This window comes from Haliotis cracherodii, unplaced genomic scaffold (assembly GCF_022045235.1).
Source record: "Haliotis cracherodii isolate W230 unplaced genomic scaffold, xgHalCrac1.p SCAF_2, whole genome shotgun sequence".
Taxonomy (NCBI): Eukaryota; Metazoa; Mollusca; class Gastropoda; order Lepetellida; family Haliotidae; genus Haliotis; species Haliotis cracherodii.
In genome coordinates, this window is record NW_027266275.1 from 40,665,111 (window position 1) to 40,686,358 (window position 21,248).

The 21,248-nt window shown below is 37.3% G+C and overlaps 1 protein-coding gene across 2 annotated transcripts; it reads left to right on the forward strand.

Moving 5' to 3' along the window:
- Positions 1-99: 99 nt before the first annotated feature.
- On the forward strand, positions 100-16,685 carry LOC139468098 (splicing factor U2AF 50 kDa subunit-like). Of its 2 annotated transcripts, XM_071249821.1 has the most exons (15): positions 100-224; positions 2,271-2,397; positions 2,723-2,797; positions 3,600-3,709; positions 4,136-4,156; positions 4,523-4,588; positions 5,347-5,495; positions 5,749-5,865; positions 6,453-6,591; positions 11,452-11,531; positions 13,526-13,648; positions 13,865-13,951; positions 14,859-14,982; positions 15,559-15,662; positions 15,858-16,685. In XM_071249821.1, exons 1-15 carry the CDS (start codon positions 170-172, stop codon positions 15,987-15,989), a joined length of 1,509 nt encoding a protein of 502 aa, XP_071105922.1. In that variant the 5' UTR covers positions 100-169; the 3' UTR covers positions 15,990-16,685. The 2 variants fall into 2 exon arrangements, with proteins under 2 accessions (XP_071105922.1, XP_071105923.1); XM_071249822.1 differs by lacking the exon at positions 2,723-2,797.
- Positions 16,686-21,248: the final 4,563 nt, after the last annotated feature.

Genomic DNA, 21,248 nt, shown 5'->3' on the forward strand with positions numbered 1-21,248 from the left:
AAATATATTACTATAAATCGCATTTATTCATACGCTATCAAAGGCAAAATTTATAACATGTTTATGCTAACGAGTTTACTTTTCCACGCGAGACTAGAAGCTTCGCACACGCCATTTTCTTTCCTGAAAGAGTTATAAGCGTGAAGTATTTCAGTTTCAAATTTTAGCCATGGCTGATCAAGAATACTTTCAAGATGGACAGTTTCCCGGAGAACCTAGATCTGGTAGTTAGAATATGTTATTGCACAATCGTCACGACTATCTTTCAACGTCTTTTGTGTTAATCGACATTCGAATTCGTGCCCTCAGCCTGGCGGCATTGTTTCAGGGGACTTCGGGCCTTTCCAAACATGCGGACGCAGGAGTTATTAAATCAGTTCACGTCATTATAATATATTTACACGTAATGATGACACAATTCTAGCTAACTATTTGTTTCTCTGGTCAGTATAGGTGTTAACCTGCAACGAGGGAGGTCAGATATGGTCTCTTGTAAGACTTCCGCACGTGTCCCCCCTCAAATATATATAATTATCAAAAGCAATATGGCAATCAACATGTATAACTGTTGGAGGGGGAATATGGGTTTTTCTGGTAAACAACCCGTAAAGCCCCCCGCCGTGATATTGCTGGAATATCGCTAAAAGCAGTGTAAAATCAAACGCACTCTCACTAGTCCCATGAAGATTCCAGGTTTGAATTGTTCTTCAGCAACCTGTGCTTGTTGTAAGAGGCAACTTATGGGATCGGGTGGTCAGACTCGCAGACTTTGCTGATGCATGTCATTGTATCCCATTTGTGTAGATCGATGCTCATGATGACAATTACTGGATTGTCTGGTCAAGACTTACCATGTTTACAGACCTGCACCATATAGCTGGAGTATTGCTGAGCACTGCTTAAACAAGAAACAAACAAATTTAAAGTTTAATTGTATTGCACAGAAAGCAAGTGGGACTTGTAAGAAGATAGTCCACATGGTGAAGCAGTATGGAAATAGTAACAATATGATTGGTTGGTTATGGTCATTTTATGTTCAGTTGATTAAGTGTTTGACGCCGTACTCAACAATATTCCACCTGATTTCGTTAGTTGCTCCTATGGCTATCATGGGTTGCTGAAGACCTATTCATTCCCCTGATCTTCACAGGTCATTTTATGTTCAGATTATGAATCACCTTTATACTACAAATGTCGTAGATAAACTGACTGTATACATTACCTTGAATATTTGGCCGTAAATATGGTAAAACATAAAAGGGCCTATGATCGTATTCATTCCCATGAAGTATGCACCCCTTTCCAAAAACTGAAAACCTGTTTGGACTTTCAATATAACCAAGAGTACACTTCTGGTTGAACCATTATTGTCAAATTTATTCTAGTATTTAGTTTTGAAGTGGCAAAAAGTTGTGCTGCCCTGTTCAATTATGAGATCGGTTTAATGATCATTTGTATGGCAAAATTGGATTATTGAACACATAATTGTAACAAAATGCTAATCCACATGTTTGATAGCATGTATTCCTGGATAATGTACATAGAGAATGCTATTCATTGCTAAAGTAACCTGACTTGCAAATTAGGGCTGTTATGATTCACACATGTATTTGGTGAATTGAACTGTATCCATTCATGAATTGAATTCGTTATTCGTGGCCACTAGAATCAAATATTTTTGAATATGCAAGCATCTGCATATTTACATACCCTGTACCCAAAAATATAAGAACATATAATATGCATAGCTTTCTTGAAAGACAACACTCTTATAACATTTAGTTTTACAGTATTGTGGTCCCTGGTCATTGTAGCATTTGAGCAGATACTAGTACCTGGATAAGTGCAGTATATAAATTTATAATATATTAATCATTAACAAACCATGTCAAATGATTTATGTTGTCAATGTTTCACTGAATATAACAAATACAAATCCTATTCGCCTCATAGTGTATTCGTTGCAGCCCTATTGCAAATGCATCTGTGAAACATGATCATTAATTTCCTGGAGCTTGTTGATAAATGTTTGATCAGTTGATATCAATAGAAAATTAAGGAGTTGATTCCCATCACCAGCATAAAGTGCTTGTGACAATGACTATTTTTATTTTTATATATCTATGATTGGTTGTGTAGTTCCTTGAATTTTAAAGGAGTAATTAATATTGTGCACTTTATGAACATTGAAGTCTTCTATGCTTTTGGGGTGGACGCATTACATGCTTCATTGTCATCATTGGTTTCTTCATTTGTCATTTTCTTTGAAGCAAACCATGAAAAGGAAAGACCACGTGAGAAAGAGAGGAGGAGGTCTAGGTCACCAAGACGGAGACGATCGGGAAGCAAAGAAAAAAAAGATCGAAAAGAGAAAGATCGTCGTCGCAAATCTAGGAGGTTGGTGTTCACACTCATTCTCGATTTTCCAGCGTATTGTATATCCATTCCATTATAAGTACCCAGGACCCCCAAAATGTTCGATTTGAGTGGAGTTAGAAAGATATGATCACTGATGATACTAAAAAGATCCATCCCATCAGTATGGGAGGAAGCAGCAATATCTTGAATTGAGTTCTTCCCTCTCCCTGTCTTAACACTCAAGAACACATCTTTTCCAGTTAGAAATTCATTCTGATTCATAGTGAGGTCATATATTTGAAACATAAAATATGTAGATCTATGCTGAACTCTTTAAGAAGAGTCATTTTGATTGGTTGTTGAGTTCAAGCTCACCAGTGAAAGATGGAGATGGTGACGTCACTTCCGCAAAGAAGCTTTGGTGGAGTAAGGGTCGAGGGTATGTACTTCATAATGGAATGGAGATATAATATTACGCTGGATAATAGAGGATGGTTTACACTCTTAAAAAAATATTTAGCTTTCTTTGAAACAGAAAAAGTCAATTTGGAAAAAGATTTAAGTGCATGTCTAGTCATGTTAAGGGGATTGAGAGTCAGAATAGATCCCCAGTACCTCATGCTAGTAAGATGGGGCTGGTGTGGTTAGGCTCTGTGACTTGTATGACATTGTATAGTTGGTGTGGGTAGTTGCTCATAAATCTAGTTATATTTTCCATCTGAAGTATGTATCTGAAGTATTAAATAATCAACTTAATTGTAGTGTTTGATCATTCTTTAACATTCTCAGTTCTCAGAAGTAAATTTGTATATAGCTATATATGTTCCTGTGAAAACATTAGCCACCCTGCACTTTTAGACAGTATTAACTATTATATCTTCCCACTGTAACGATCGACCCCAAAGCAATTCATTTTGAACAAAATGAAAATATTTTAGGGTTACCTTTTTAGTTTCAATGATGTTTTTTATTTCAGTTTGCATGTTGTTGTAAACCAGTATCAGTGACTGAGTGAGCTCTATTATATATATTGAAAGTATTATGATAAAGTATAATATTAATATGATGAGTATTATACCTTTGTTAAATATAAGAGATTGAGCATTGATTAAGGATATATGGGTCTATCTTCAGTTGTTTTATTCACTGTAGTGACTATGATCATGATGCTGCATACATGAAGATGTCACTGTTAAGCTCCAGATTATATTTGATAATAAAACTTGAATGTATCATTGTAGTCGTTCCCCAAAGGATAAGACTCGGAAGAGAAAGAAGCCATACAAGTACTGGGACATTCCCCCACCTGGGTTTGAGCACATCACACCAATGCAGTACAAAGCCATGCAAGGTAAAACAAATGGATGTCATTTCAAAAACGAAAACAAATGTCTATTATATGCATGTGATAATCTTGAGCTGATGGTACCACACAGTTTTTTTTGTTACTATTCAGTTCTTGAAGGTTTTTTCTTCATATATATGATTGCATGATCTCACCTTATAATTCCATTTGACCTAGTTACTCAAACTACCCAAGTTACTGTTTTGCATGTTTCAAAGGGTTTGCCTTATATTTTATCAGTACAAATAGTTATTTACTGTTATAGTTATTGATTGTCATGGATAACTTGAAGGAATTCTTTTTCACATTTGATTTTTCTGGTGTCCCCTGCTGTGATATTACTAAATACATTGCTAAAGGTTGTGTAAAACTGTACTTACTCACTATTCATATTTGACAGTTAATACTAAATGATATTCTTTTTGCCTACAGGAAATGTTCCAGGAGTTCCAGGTATGTACAATGATCTACCTCTACAGATATGTTAACAGTCGTATGTGTAGAAAAACAAACTATGGCTTCTTTGTGTGGACTTGGTTAAATAAAATGTTTTTAAAAGGTTTTGAAAATGTCAGACCGGTCAGTTTCCTCTTGAACATGAATGTTGTCATCTCATTAATTGTGACACGTTTATTCACACACCAGAAATGGTTAAAAAACAAAACCCCACAAAATAATTCAGGAAGACAAGTAAATCAAATAAGATTTATGTGTCCTCATGGGAATATTGTTTGATAGGTCATAGTCATGTGTACTGCATATATTAGTAGAAGCTGAGTTTATCCAGAGTATTCTCTGAACATGCTGATGTATTTACAGTTGCTGCTCTCCCCAAGCTGGAGCCTTCACAGTTCCCAAATCCCATTGGGGATCCTTTCCAACCAGGTAACACAACAAAGATTGTCCTCAGAACATGCTGCAGATTATGAGACTGTAGCAAAATCATGTCAAGTGATAATGAAAACGGATGCAATTGACTTAAGATATAGATTCCTTGGTCACAAGATTACTTTTGAAACCCCCTTTGGGAATTGCAAAGAATAGGCCTCAGTATCCAGTGCTTACACGATTAAAAAGGGTTGGGTGATCATGCCTGCCGACGTACCTGATAGCTAATCATTTTGCTCAAATGTAGATATTTGCTAATGATTTCAGTGACAGGTTTGCTTTCTCCAGACTGTTATTTACATGCCACTATTATATGGTTTGAATACTGTTAACTGTGGCATTAAACTACATTCACTCTCGAAAGCAATACTTGCGTGCACACATCAGTGACCAAGCTGCTATAGTTATCTTTAGTGGTAACTAGCACAGCCTGCAATTTAAGCTACTTGTCTGAAGTTTGAGTCTTTCTTTAATCCAGTAACATCAGTTGACACTGTTCTATAGCTACTTACAATAATGTAATAAATATTATGCCAAAATACTATTTCGGAATCAAAGACTCAAATTTGATTTTGCCACAGACTGTTAGGATTAAATGTATTTTGCTTGCATCTATTTACAGCCATTCTTTCTCTTTCATGCAAATGGTTGGTATTACATCACTGTTTCCATTGTTAGGGGAACTGTGTAGATCATGTTTTTCTGCAGTTCTGGGAACAACTGTCTTGGTTAATGTTAGGTTTGTCTTTATCTAGTCTCAGTTCCTGCCATGCCGCCAGCTCCAATAGCAGTGGCACCCGGTGGTACAACATTAACAAACACAACTGTACCCTTTGCTGGCAGTGCTATAAGTCGGCAGGCTAGGCGTCTCTATGTGGGCAACATACCATTTGGTGTGACAGAGGTTTGTATGCCTTCTTTCTAAGTTTTGGTAATAGTTGTTAAAACTTATTGAAAGAAGATTCCATAGTTATCTTTAACATGCTTATTATTGGTAATATATATATATTTTTTATTTCTTGTTCTGTCTTTTCGCAGTAACATTATTTTTTGTCTGTTTTCATAAGGAGAATGTTTTTGTGTCATACTTGCTGTAGTGGAACATTCCTGTTTCCCGCTATTTTCTTGAAATAATGAAAACTCTTTCTTTTTTTCAGGAAGCCATGATGGATTTCTTCAATCATCAAATGAAACTTACTGGTCTTGCACAGGCTGATGGAAATCCAGTTATTGCTGTACAGATTAACTTGGACAAAAACTTTGCATTTTTAGAGGTTAGTCATTGCTGCCGTGGCCAACAAGAAAATTTGAAAGTTTCATTATCTTGAATTTCGAATCCTGTACTTAATGTATAGGGTCATTGCAGGTTTTAAGTTAGGTTCATTTTCTAGGACATTAATAGAGTGTCCTGAAGATATTTTTCAAATTTGGTAAGGATATAGAACAGAATGAAATGTTGATCAAATCATGAACATGTCCTATTGCCATTTCTCTACCAAAATCACTTAACTGTGGTACTCAACTGATATTGATGCATGTACCAGTGTGGTATTTCATGAAGCTGAAGCTGTATTTGCACATTCAGATCTTACATCAAAGGACTATATTTGACATGCTTAACACCTATCTCCTACTAAGGAAGTCTTGTCACAATGAACAGCTGATTGAATCTAAAACACTTGTCAAAAGATAACTAAATAACTAATATGAAAGAAATGTGCACCAATCCATGATGGTTTTATGAAACGTCATACCTTTGACTTCTCACTTTTGTGATGCTGCACGGAAAAACTGATTCACTGCTCTATTCCACTGAAAACTGAAGCTGAGATAAAAAAAAAGGTTTATCATTGTATAACAGTTCCGATCAGTGGATGAAACAACACAAGCAATGGCTTTCGATGGCATCAACTTCCAAGGGCAATCATTGAAGATTCGTCGACCTAGAGACTACCAGCCCCTCCCAGGGATGGCTGAAACTCCATCAGTGGCTGTGCCAGGTGAGTGTACAGAGTGCATCTATATTTTAGAGAATACTTACAGTATAATAGCAGTGTTCCCGCTGACTTTTAAAACTGCCACTCTAAAATTTCCCAGGCTTTCTCTCTCTCTCTCTTCTCCAGACCCCCCTGATTTTTGCAAGCCCCAACTTTGAAGAAATAAAACAAAAAACGTATGGAACTTACCTGGTTTTAATTCCGTCAGAACTTTATTTGTTTTATGCAGTGTACATGCAGTCACAATTTTCTCGTTTTTGTGTAGAATATTCCTCTTGCTTGTGGATAGTTCATTTCATGATCAACAGCATGCATCAAAAGGTTATTCAAGCTCCTTTGACTGCATCTATTACAACTGGCTGTGTGGATTCGGTTCTGACTGTTGTACCTGCGCTCTGCAGGTAAACATCTTACTGGAGTAGCAATGGAAGCCAGTAGTTCAGAGTCAGGGAAAATGTCGGCATATTCGTTGATGAGGACCTGGCATGTGTTCACAAAAGTAACAATGCCAAGGCCAGCTACAGCACGCTTGAATCGCTGGAAATCTCTTTTTCAACGATCTCATTCGAGTAGGTCTGCTGTGACATCATTGTCCTCGGGCCTTTTGACTGGGCTGAAGTGATTCAGAAGTATGTCAAGGGATTCCCCTCCTTGGGCAGTGAGGTCTTGAGTGCTTGTGAGTACTTAAAGGGATTCAGTACGATGTCCAGTGACCGTAAGACTTTCAGAAGGGAAATCATTGAATCAGATCTTCAATAAACCCACTTGTTTGTCTTGAAAGGCAATGACAGACCTTGGATCTACGTATGTCAACTTGACACCATGAAATTCACCATCAACTACATTCTCATTCAAATGTTTTTCATGTTTTACCAGTTTCTTCCAATAAAGCTTGTAGGCATCCAATAGTTGACTCCACCATTGGCTGTATCATAGCTAGGTTCAGGTTGTCCTTATGAAAGACGGTGACAAGTTTTTCAATGTACGTCAGGACATCAGACAACATGTACGTAGTCGCAACAAATGAAAATGTTTTCTTTCCTGTGAGATTCACCGCCACTTTGTTGTTAGGCTGGGCTCCTCTTCCTCAATTTTCAATGACTAATGCTGACCAATCCAATCTTGTAGAGGGAACAGCACAAATAGGCGAAAACCACCTTACTGTACAGGGCTGTTTAACACTAGAGAATTCTATATTGTTCAAAACTATAGAAAATTCATTTAATCTGTCATACCGTGTCGCAGAATACTAGTACAGTTTGTACATGTTATTGATTGTTGTCCAGTAAAACAATATGCACTTTGATAGTTTAGCTCATCCTGCGACGCCAGGGCAACATGATTTGCAATGCAGTGTACATGCACAAAGCACGGACAATCGCTTCTTTTAACACCAACACCACTCCTGATGCCGGTCATAACGCTCACTCCATCCGATCCCATTCCTCCATCCCCTTTCTGATCTTTGCAGTTATTATTTCTGCTGATCCTGCATAAACGGTATAGTTTCCCAGAAATATTGTCTCTGCTTTGCCGCCATTTACCATAGGAGCATTATTCGGTAATTGTGCTTTCCATTTCTTCCACGCTGTCCCCATGGATGTTTTCAACCCCTTATAAAGAGCCGTTTCTTTTCTGCAATTCAATTAGGCTTGAAAATTTATCTGCAGCAATATTCTCTTTTGCAATATATAATAGTTCTCATCATCACGGTTAGGTGGGGGGATATAGCGCCAGTCCGTCCGTCTGTCCGTAATCATTTCCTTTTCTGGGGCAGAATTCCAAAACCATTCAGTGTATTTGATCGAAACTTGGCAATCTATCAGGCACATACTGAAGTGGTGCCTTTTGATATTTTGGGATTTTTCTAATTTTTATTTTTTGAAATTTTTATGGAATGAAGTTGGACATACTCAATTGGGGATGGGGTTAGTTTCCAGGGCAGAATTCCAAAACCATTCAGTGTATTTGATCGAAACTTGGCAAATCTATTAGGCACATACTGAAGTGGTGCCTTTTGATATTTTGGGCTTTTTCTAATTTTTACCTTTTTAAATTTTTATGGAATGAAGTTGGACTTAGGTTCTATAGGGTAGAGTTGGTTTCCGGAGCATAACTCAAAACCTATTCAAAACTTTCTAACAAAACTTTGCATGTCTATCAGACTCTTGCTGAACTGGTGCCTTTTGCTATTTAGGAATTTTATAAATTTTTATTTTTGACGTTCCTATGGCAACAAGATGGATTTAAGTTTTTATATATATATATATATATATATATATATATATATATATATATATATATATATATATATATATATAGAACTGGTGCCATTTGATATTAGGAAGTTAATAAGTTTTAGAAATGTTTATTTTAGAATTTCCATTGCAGCTATTTTGAAATGGGCTAAAAGAAATGTTGGGTCACTTACCTGTTTGAGACCATAACTTGTTAAAATGGGTGGGGGATATAGATGACCGTGACTGTACGCTTGTTTAGTCATTGTTTCTTGTTATTTGTCCTTTTTTTTGCATAAAAAAACCCCACGGAATACAGAATAGCACATTTACTTGTGGTTACTTTACAGACAGGTGCCGGGGGGATATGTCATCTTCCTGATGACTCTTGTTTTATTTTACTTTAAAAAAAACAGCACCATGGTGACTCTTACTGTCTCTGTGCTCTTGTATATCCAATTTTTGCATGTTAATGCATCCCTTGGTGAACCCATTCAGCTTCCCTGCTGCCTCACATATACAACAAAACATTTTCTCTGCTTCGGACTCGCGGCTTAGCCATCTAAATTCAACCAGTCATCTTGAGATTTCCTGATTTTTGTCGTTCGACCATTTGTAGCAGTTTGAGGCTTTTTTAATCCCACTATCACAGTCAGTACTATAACTGGCTGACTTTCCAAATTCATCATTTGTTTGTAGGGATTCTCACGGTTGCCACTGAAAAAACTTTAATACTTCATCTTTGATGATGCCATGTTGGATAATCTCGGAGCAGTTGGTTTGAAATGACATTTCACTTTGGTTCAAGAATAAGTCTCTACAAATAGATATTTAACCTCAAGGCAAGGCATAACATTATTTCCTTGCACTAAAAATAGACAATAGGGAAACCCTGATGACAGACCAGCTGACTTTGTTTGAAAAATATAATTTATTGATTTTTACCGATCTTTAGTTCAACAACAAAGATTTAAAAGATACTTTTTGCCGGTCCTTAGGGACTGACAGTCACATGAATTACCGGTCCAAGCCTAATTTAACCGGTAAAAAAACAACCTGTTAATTACCAGTAAAGGGGAACACTGTATTTAATAGTTACTAATACTCATTGCTTGACTCTCTATTATTCCACATTATGCATTCCATAATAAGTTGTGATGGGTGTTTCATCCCCCAAGCGAAGACAATACTGTGAACATGTAATACCAGAAATACCATGTCAATTAATCCGTACTTAATTATGCAATTAAATCTTGTATTCCACTGTCTGGTTATATTAAGTGTTCATCGTATATCTGGACTTATCTTTGTAATGTATTTATATTAATTTTATTCAAAATTTCATTCAATATAGTTTACACTAATTTCGTCGAAATCATGTGTGAAGTGATCACCGTTATTTACAGCAACCATGGTGAGATTACCGCCATTGATGCTTTGAAATGAAATGTAGTTGACAGAGAATGGATGTATACATATATCATAAATGCCATTCTTGGACTCATTAAAAGTCATAATTGTTGTAGTTAGACTGGTATAATTGTCAACATTTTAACAATCGTGAGTGCAGGAGCCTCTGAGGTGACTTGTTCCATACATAAAACATATCCGACAATAGCGACCAGCTGTACCTAAGTGCTATGCATATGGTTATTATTCCTTTAAATTTAAAGAGCAAAAGCTGCAACTAAGATAACATGAATCACAAGTTAATCAAGGAGCAAACGTGTGTACAGCTTATTGCTGTTTTTCGACTTAGTTGCTTATTTACATCTTAAACAAAGCCCAGCAGAACAGGAAATATAATTTAAACAGTAAAATCAACATGTTTTGACCAAGTTTGTTGTCACCTGTTAGTTAATACCTGATTCGCTGAAGGGATATGATGTAATTTTTTCTGCACATAATGCTTGAAAAGTCTTCTTACTTTTTTTCCCAAAATACTCAATGCTCATTCTATAAATACTCACACTCTGGATGCCTGCTTCAGGTATTTGGCAAGTGTATAACATTAAAGGTATGATAAAAATCGCTATTTGAAATGGCCAATCTGACGAGCTTAAGGAAATGATTTTGTGATACATGTTCAGGATTAGAAATTGGCACTTGTCCTCCAGTCCTTTTCAAACTGCCCAATAGGTAACCTGAGGACTAGTAGAAATTTACCTCTTTCAAGGGTTTCGCTATATGTTATCGTAAGGACTAGCGGACTCAAACTGTTAGTTTCTGTTGCTGATATTGTGGAAAGAGTTAACCTCAGTTTACCGATATATCGCCCACCATTAATGATAAGTAACCAATTGCAGTCTCAAAATTCCTTAGGGGGCACGGGTGGCCCAGTCGTCTAAGGCGCCACGATTCGCTGTGCAGAGTTGCGTCCCTTGGGCACGCCAGAAACCTATGATTGTGGGTTCGAATCCTGGTTCGCCCCAATTATGGTTCTAGGTTTGTCAGCACCATAGCCGTGCTCGTGGGTTTCACCGAAGTGGTAAACGTCTGAGACCTGCATCACTTCGGGCTTTCCTCCCACATTAAGCTGACATGCCACGATATAACTGGAATACTGTTAAAAGCGGCGTTAAACCCAACTCACTCACTCACTCACTCAAAATTCCTTCTATTACAGGTGTTGTTTCTACAGTAGTCCAGGACTCAGCCCACAAAGTATTCATTGGAGGATTGCCAAATTACCTCAACGAGGACCAGGTATGTTTTGATGGAGCAGAAATGAGAGGGGGCATTGGTTGAGGTAAATGTAGACTGGTGATCAGTCTGTTTGCTGCCCCCTCTCCAGTGCCATGTTGGTGTTGGTTACAGGCATCCACCACACCAAGTGGGGGCAAGTGTTGATGATGTGTCTTGGTTGCTGCATAGGGAAGAAGCTCTCAGGGTCGTGTGGTCAAGTTTGTTTCAGGGCCGGTATCTTACATCAGTAAGATGGCACTCGGCTTTTCTTTTCAGATCAACATGTCATGATTTCGATAAAAATAGACTAAATAGGAAACTCCAGCAGGTTAGGACCCCAAATAAATTTAAGTCCATAACCCTAAGATTGAAATGTCATAGCAATTAGATTCACAGGTCTGCAAACACGGTGTGTTTGGAACGGATCTACTTTCTAACTTAGGAGTGATAGGCATAGGATTGACAGGTTCTCTTGATGATATGATAGCAAGACAAGTGATTATGGTTTGGCTTGTGTCTAATTTTGGCTGTTCAAAACAGATTCTTCCAAATTTCCAAATTGCGAGCACCTTAGCCTAGGCTCTTTGTTTCAGTGATTCTTTTTCAGCTGCAGCTGCAGTCTTCTTTTCAGGCTGTCTCTTTCAGCTCAAAATCTTTTGCAGGTTATGTTTATGTTTCGGTTGTGTTCAAATTATTTGCAAATTTATATGAGTAGATTGTTACAATGAAGTACAGTATTTCCGTGTTCGTTGTAAGCAACTGGAGTAATTCAGCTATTTTCATCAAGAACTGTTTTGCCTTGTTTAAGAAAATAAGTAAATGACAGGAAATGTATTTTGAGGTGCCATTTCCACTCTTGATCATGACTTGTTCCAGATCTGTAGTTTTTGTGATTGATATATGCAAATGACACAAGTACTGATCTGTTCTTCTGTTTTCTTCCCCCTTTCATTCCCTAGCTTAGGGGAAGAGCTTGAAAACCCCACCGTTTACAATTCTTCCTAACATGAGCAAACTGTTGTTATATGTGCCCAACCAAGACACAGGCAAGTTACATTTTTGTTTGAAAGTGCTTTGACTATGGGGGACCCTCAGAGCTTTTGCACTTTCATGTGTAAGTTTGTATCCCACTTGTCGATATTCAGCAGTTCTCTTCAGTAACTTACATGGCTATGAAGTGTATGAACTTGTTGGTGTGAATGGCTATGTCGCCAGAGTTTCTTGTGTATAATACACACATATGTGGTGTAGTGTCATTTCAGACAGTCTTCTGTTACATTCAAACTGAATGTTTACAGGAACATGCAAGTTGTTACGTGTTCAACGGAACTGACTAAAACAATTTTGGATACACACTGAACCATGTTTTTCTTAATTATATCTAACTTTTAAGAACTCTTAGATATGACATTTTAAAAGTTGCATGTTCCTGCATACAAGTCACAATTTGTTTGTTTAGTATGAAATGTGTTGGTGCATTGTAGATAGTTTGACAAGTTTGGTAATGCATGCATAATTGATTAATGATAATTATCTTGTAGTGTAGTTCTGATTTTTCAGTGAGTAGGATATTTTTGACGTGTTCAGATATTGTGGGAAAGTATCAGAACCGACATCCAGATAAATGGTTAAGGGGTGGATTCAAGGCATGCACATGTTGATTAGTTAAGATTTGACAGGTACAAACAGGCCCACTAGGTAAGCTAGTGACCAGGTTCTATGTAAGTATAGCCCACATGATCATTGCATATATGATCTATGTAGCTATTATCCCTTACAACATTTGTTATCAAGTTTATCACAGAAACATTTCATTTCAAGTAAATGTGATATATGATTTTGATTTAATAAGGGACATTATGAAAGTATCTGAAATTTAAAAAGAAAATTAATTAAAATTTACATTTATGTAGGCAAATGGTTAACTCATTTTGTTAACTTATGACTACTTTTCTAAGATGTTATTGTAAGTTATTGGCCAACACTGTGTTATATTATCTTTCTGTGATTTGTAGGTAAAGGAATTGCTGACCTCCTTTGGACCTCTGAAGGCTTTCAACCTGGTGAAGGACAGTGCAACTGGCTTATCGAAGGGATATGCATTCTGTGAATATGTGGACGTCAACATCACCGATCAGGTAGCAACTTCATTTCATTTACCTTTGTATTTGATGAACTAATGTATTTGATTAACACTGTCTTGCTTAGCAAGGTGATGAAGCGAGGTGGTGGACATGGTAGCTGCAGACACAGAAGACTGGGATTGATGGCAAGCACTTGCTTGTGTTACAGCAGTAATGGTAATGTTACTGGCGAGGGTGTAAGATTGCATTTACTCGTTCATTTATTTGCAGGCATGTGCAGGACTGAATGGCATGCAGCTCGGAGACAAGAAACTAATTGTACAGCGGGCAAGTGTTGGGGCCAAGAATGCACAGAATGTGAGTACATGCATAGGCAGGAAATGCAAATTCCAATTAAGAAATAAAAGACTTGTGGTCGTTGTTTAGCGTACAATAAAACACTGCCGGGTGAATAAACCATGAAGGCACAGCACCGAGTGGTATATTCTCCCTGCAGCATGTTATTGTGGTCGTTTATTTCTTACATGAGATATCAGCATTATATACAGTATCTTTAAGGATGTTGATGAAATGTACAAGCATTAAAAATATTTACCCAATTTTTAATAATGACTCCCTGAATAGAATCTGACCTCAGAAATGTTGGACAAGTCCCTTTTACGAACATGTGGGTTAAGTTAAGAATTTCTTGCATAGTCTCTCAATCCTCATGTCAATTGTCTGTACCTTTTCTCCAAATACTGATTGTCATATCTCACACTTTTAGATGCAATCTTACATCATCTTTGCTTATCTGTGTAGCCCAGCCACAGCTATGGGGAACAACTTACTAGACACTTCCCTCTCGAAAATAATGTCCAATATGAGAGCACATTCAAATCTCCAGAAATGTTATGATAGAACAATGTTTTATCGTGAAATGAACCATGCTTCATTTTTCATTGTTCTTTACAATTTGTCACTTAGCTATGTAACATTTGTTAATAGTTTTACATTTTTCAGTGTAATGGCAATTTATTGGGGTTCCTACGGTCTGAGGCTTTTTGGCAGTATTATTTGTAGGACCCCATAAATGAGTCATTTTTAACGTTATACCTTTGAAAAATACTACTTGACTTGCAGGGGCAGATTTTGAAACAATATTTATCTCCCAATATAACTATTGCTTCAAGTAGGCTTAATAACCAATGCTAAGAATAAGTAAATATTAAAGGTTCTGTTTGTGAAGCTTAAATATATGATGCACTTACTGTGTATGTTGCAGGCACCAGTACAGTTGCAGGTACCAGGGTTGAACCTGAACCAAGGTGCTGGTCCAGCCACAGAGGTTCTGTGCCTCATGAATATGATTCTGGCAGAGGAGCTTGAGGATGAGGAGGAGTATGAAGGTAAGGGCTTATATCTGGGATTCCTAAGCAGAAGGTCCCTAGTGTCTGATGCTTTTAAGAGCTGTCTAAAGTGAGATTTGGCTTTCGACAATGGGTGACCTCTCTGTTTGTGTGTCATTGACATTGTCATGCTATCAACTTCTGGTTGCTTGACCCAGGCTTCTTAGTGGTAGCTGTAATCTGTACCTGAACTGCAGCTGAAAATTACAATCACTCTTCGTGTTTAAGTTAGATGTTTAGTGTTGAATCTTGGTGTTGAGAAATGAAGCTTCAATTTGTCTCGAGGCTGGACAAAATATGAGAAGACAGGTAGCTTGTAGTCTAATTATGCCTGAGGTCAAATGCTATTTGATTTATCCTAGACTGCTAAATGTTGTATATTTGATAGTGCCTATTTTGTAATAAATGTGTTCGGGATACTCAAGTCTGAACCAGGAGGCCCAGCTTCATCTGGGCCACATACAGTGCAGATGTATGATTGTCAGAGGTTGATACAGGTAAATTTCCTCCAAACATTTCTTGGGATGTTGTGGAATTAACATCCTTGTTTAATGTCTCTGTGTGTCTCGTTTGCAGATATTGTTGAAGATGTAAGAGAAGAGTGTGGCAAATATGGCGTTGTCCGCAGTATTGAGATTCCACGACCAATAAAAGGGGTAGAAATCCCAGGACTTGGCAAGGTATATTATGCATATGCATCATCCAGTGTTTTTTATCAACAGAAAAGACTTAATGGTTACGAAATATATTTACGATGAGAAATATTAATTCTAATATTTTCTTTCACAATTTTGTAAATTATAATATCTCTAAAATTGCACAACCAAGTAGGAAATTGTTTTGCACAATGACGAAATGTTTGTGTTTTATTTCAGATATTTGTTGAGTTCAACTCTGTGATTGATTGTCAGAAGGCACAACAAGCTCTGACAGGAAGAAAGTTCTCAAATCGTGTTGTTGTCACCTCGTACTATGACCCAGACAAGTACCACAGAAGAGAGTTCTAAACTATTTTTTACATACTGTGCTGGTTATGATCCACAACTCATCATCATAACAATTTGTGTCTAGCAACTTAACCTTGAAGGGAAACAACTATTGTGTCTGACCCATTAATATTCAGAGACATAATTGACATGCTGCGGTTCTTTGATACAAATTGTTGCACTTCGAGGAAAATGTACTGAATATATTTGGAATTATCAGATTTACAGGTTCTTATTAAATATTCATGTTATTCTCAGAATCAGCATTTATTTGATATCAAATTAATCATTACTAGATACAGAGCAGAAAAATTAGTATGTCTTGAATAATGTGGAAATATGTCTGTAAAGCTCTGAACTTTGACCATCACAAATTTGTAAGTATTGGTTTCGTCTTGCTTTGGAAGGAATATTGTTTGATATTTGTTTGAATTCATCATTGAACATTTGAATAAATCCATATTTTGTACAAGTACCATTGATGGCATCATATTTGTTAGTTTTTCATGGCTTGATACTTGACCATTTTTATGCTTTTATGTCCTACCATGTTGACTAGGAGTTTACTCTAGTAAACTTCTTACATCAAAATTTCTTTAATCATTTATAGTTGGTGCTTTTGTGGACTTTGAAATTGTAAAAAGCTATGTAACATCATCTGATTTGTTTTTAAAGTTCATATTTTGCAAAGTGCATCATAATAAAAATCAGTCTTACCATGTGATCAGTGTTACTGGTTTTTTTATGCATTTAGTTGCTGCTGTTATGATACTTGGTTTGTCGCCATCACACATACTGTTCAAAACGATGTCAAACTCAACATGCTCATTCCGGAGATTCCAGCTTAGAATAGGTCTCAGTCTAATAACCTGTGCTTGTTGTAAGAGGCGACTTGGTGGATCAGCTGATCAGACTCACCGACTTTGATTGCATGTCGTTGTAGCCCAATAATATCTATTACTGGTTTATCTGGTCCAGACACAATTACCGTATTCGACGTAATAAGCGCCCCGCTCTAATAAGTGCCCACGGCGATATTTGCAAATATATTGGCAAGTGAACAATCCCAATTAGCCCCCCTTCCGATTTATCAATGTACACAAGACTTATTTATTCGTGTATAATACGCACTCGTGTGTTACATGCACCCTTAATTATGGGCAATTAAATTCTGGAACAATGTATGTCGTATATAAACAGTTCAGACTGTCAGCATAAACCGTGAAATTTATCTTTCAACTCTGTTTTTTTCACCAAAGTGATATTCTAATATAAAAGAGCCCCCTATTTGTAATTTTGTGAGCGCTCTGGCCGCTTATTAAGTCGAATAAGGTATTTACAAGCTGCCAACGAAGAGCTGGAATATTGTTAACTGCAGAGTTAAATGCAAACAAACACTTTTTGTGCTGGAAACCCTATTTCTAGTTTCACATTGCCCTTTTTTTATGCCCCTCTGCTGTAATATTGCCTGCAGAAAGACAGCTCACTAAGAGACTCCTAACCATGACATGGTTAAAAATATTTTAAAATATTCATACAGCATTGTCCCATGGAAAAGTTGCTCAAAATTAGATTATGAAGTCGGCATACTGACGGCAGCCCTTGCATAGAGATAGTTAATTTCCAGCTTCATAGCTTTAAACAAAATATTTCCGGGAGCCGTTTGTGAGAATCAGCTTGCATGGAATTGATTGGCTATTTACCCACTTCCTGACATTGACTTGAAACTATTCTTCGAATGCATAGTGATGGTGATAGCAACAGAAATGTTTGTTTTGTGTGTTTGTTTTTAAGTCCGATATGTTTCGGCTATGTTGATGGCCTGTAATTAATCGAGTCTGGACCAGACAATCCAGTGACTGATATTGACGAACATCACTGCTGCTCTATGATGCCATGCAATCAACCAGGTTACTCACCCTGACCATCTTATACATAACAGTGCCTTCTATGACAAGCATAGGCTGCTGGGGACCTTGTCTTAACGTAAATTCACCAGCAATGGAAGAAGTGTGGGGGTATTCAGCAAAAGGCTTTGATGAGGCTGCTTACTTGCAGCACCACTGACTGAACTTGTCTGATGTCCATCAGTGGCATCAACAACTTGTGCATATATCTTCAACTTGGGAACCACTTAAGTAATGAAGCTGATATAATGACGTCTGAATGTGTTCAAGACATTTATGTATAATTATTTATATAACTCCAACAGCAGCAGCTGTTAGAAGTTAGCCTATAAAGTTTACTGGCATAAGGGCACCCTTTTAGGGGCCTAAAGTTCTACTAGCTTCAGGATACATTAGTACATTACACACTGACATGAACTTTGTCCAGTTTTGATCTAGGTTTACTTGGGTTTGATATGATCTGCTTGTCCGTGAGTTTGGTTTGACAGTATTTCACTTTCAGTATTTCATAGATCACGGTGTGTCAGCTTGATGTGGGAGGACATTTAGTTTTGCATATCTTCCAGTTTTATGGATTAATCAGAAAGAAAATAGACTTGCATAATGCCTGCAATAGGATGTAATCTTTCAAAGCACCCAATCCCAAGAGGCACATTCTCAGTTACATGTTCATTAACAATACTTTGCGTCATTAGAAGAAAAATATTGAAAAGGGCCCCCCTACCCAATAACATTGACCTGCCCATCCAATCCAATATACCAGGTACATCAACAACTTTAAAGGTAAACAATACTGGAATGAGCATGAAACACCTTGGTTATTACCAGTCGATCATCTATATCGATCTTACTTACTCTCCTACTTAAGTAACTTGTGTAAACAAATAAGATATTCCATCTGAAATTTAGGATTTCAAAAATCCTTGTTGAGCACTTTCAAATCAGTGATCATTCTCATATCTGTTGTGTTCTTGGGAACGAAGAAAACCGGGGAATAGAAATCTGGACTGCAATGTGTAGTTCCTTGTTCCCGAATTGCCCTCACGTCTAGCGTCTGAATCACCTCGGAAGCCGGTGACAACTTGTGATCTGTTAGATGAAGTCAGCTTTCTTGGTGCTCTGACCAGCTCTGGTCGTTGTTGGAACTTGAGTTTGTAGCCTTCCCAGATGATCTCTAGGACCCAGTGGTCGTTGATAATTTGTCCCCGAAAATTCTTGAAAACAATTTATTAATTAAAAGTTCATAGTAATAAATGTTAAAAATAATAACTGGTTTTGTAGCGGTAGCTGAAAAAAATATCTGGAGAAAAGCTGATATTGCTCAGGAACGATGTGGCCTAGCATTGTCATCCATGTAGACAGGTCGGGTGGCGAGTGGGTGGTTGTCGAAATATATCATAACAACTGGCTGCAGGACGTCAAGAATGTACCTGAACTGAACTTTATAACACTCGGGCCACTATCAACGGCATTAGAGGTACGGCACATCTTCCCGAGGGAAGGCAGTTAACTGACTGTTTTAGTCCGGTTTGCCGAACTCCGCTGGAATTTCTGAGCTCGATCGTAGCGCCACAAGTGGCAATTACGAGTTGTGTCCCTTCTATGTCCCTCCTGTTGGCCAATCAGCTTCTACCTCTCATATCGCTTGCCTTAACTTCAAACAAAATGGCGGCGCCAGTGAAGACAATCTGATCAATAATCGAGATAAAAGATACAGGAAATGGTTATGTTAAAAAACATACTGACAGGGTTGTAGCAACATTATAATTTTACAAATTTTGGATAATTTTCTAAGTGTTCCTAATCTTTTACTGTTAAATAGCAAATGAATTTTGTGCATATTTGGTGAAATGTAAAAATATTTATTTTCTAATTAGCTGTTTTCTCTCATTTTGAAAAAGTGGACAGATAAATAGATAATGGAACTCATCACTTAAATCAAATGATTAACAAAATAGACATTTTCTTTCAGTTAAAGGTATTTTTGGATCTTCCAGTTTCAATTGGGAGATTGTGGTATGGAGGTCCTCGCCAAATAGTAACTTTCATATTTAAATAATTTTTGAAATTCAGGGTCTCATTTTTATCCCCCGGCAGGGGGATATAGAAACGGGCTCCGTCCGTCACGTTTCGTTTCCGGAGCATAACTCATAAACCGTTCAATATTTTTTCATCAAACTTTGCAGGTCTGTCAGGTACATGCTGAACTGGGGCCTTTTATATTTAGAAATTTTAGAACTTTTTATTTTTTACGTTTCCATGGCAACAAGATGGACTTAGGTTCTGTGAGGGTAGGGTTCGTTTCCGGAGCATAACTCAATATTTTTTCATCAAAACTTTGCAGGTCTGTCAGGTACATGCTGAACTGGTGCCTTTTATATTTAGAAATTTTATAATTTTTTATTTTTTACGTTTCCATGACAACAAGATGGACTTAGGTTCCAAACTCTCTTTTTTTTTACAATTTCCATGACAAGTTCAACCTCGGTTAAAAAAGGTTAGGGTTTGTTTTGATTTAATTATGTCATAAATTCTGCAACAGGGGCAGGGGATATAGCCACGTTAGTGGCAAAAACTTGTTAACTATGGTATACATGGCTCCTTTGGAAGTTTTATTTCGTGTGTCTTCCCAGCCTTGAAAATTGATATCATTTATTTTTTTATCAACCATATTCTTTAGATCATCTGGACTTTGAAAACTTTGTGAATGCCAAACAAAACGTAGGCCATGATCGTCGAAGATTTGTTTTACAAAGGTTATCCATTTATGTTTGTGTCTTTCATAAAGGTTATCGTTATATAAAAGATAATTTGAATGATCTTCCGGATAAGAGTTCTGCAAAAAGAAACCATTCTGATCTTAGCTACATTTATTACAGAAGATCGTCCGAGTTAACCATATAATCTGGGGTACTAGTCCAAAGTGTTGTTAAATGTTTTCGAAAACGTAACTGGGCACGTTTCATATTATTATAGATAAAGCTTCGAACCCCCATACTTCACCTCCGTATAGAAGAATTGGTAAGACCATTCTACCGAAAAGGTGGAGTTGGCAACCAATTGAGGTTCCTTGGCCAAAACATAATACATTGATACGTTTCCATGTTTATTGTCAGTTAACTCCCTTGCCTCGGGAAGATATGTGACAAGCAACCCCAAACCATTACCAACCCTCGACCATATGGGGACGTAGGTCTTATGTTCCAGAGTGTGTTGGTCGTATTTTTATGCATATAAACCCTCAATCGGCCATCTGTGACGTTGAGCAGGAACCAGATCTCAGCGGACCAATGGACCCTTCTCCAAGTCCTCACATTCGAAGCTCTCCGGGCCAAACACCATGCGAAATAAATTCTCCGAAGGGACGCTTGAT

What these genes read in the sequence shown, in the direction of transcription:
- LOC139468098 (XM_071249821.1), top strand. Translation starts at nt 170, where the DNA reads ATGGCTGATCAAGAATACTTTCAAGATGGACAGTTTCCCGGAGAACCT. An exon ending in CGTCGTCGCAAATCTAGGAG is followed by an intron (nt 2,398 to 2,722) that starts GTTGGTGTTCAC and finishes TTGGTTGTTGAG; the next exon opens with TTCAAGCTCACCAGTGAAAG. An exon ending in AAATGTTCCAGGAGTTCCAG is followed by an intron (nt 4,157 to 4,522) that starts GTATGTACAATG and finishes ATGTATTTACAG; the next exon opens with TTGCTGCTCTCCCCAAGCTG.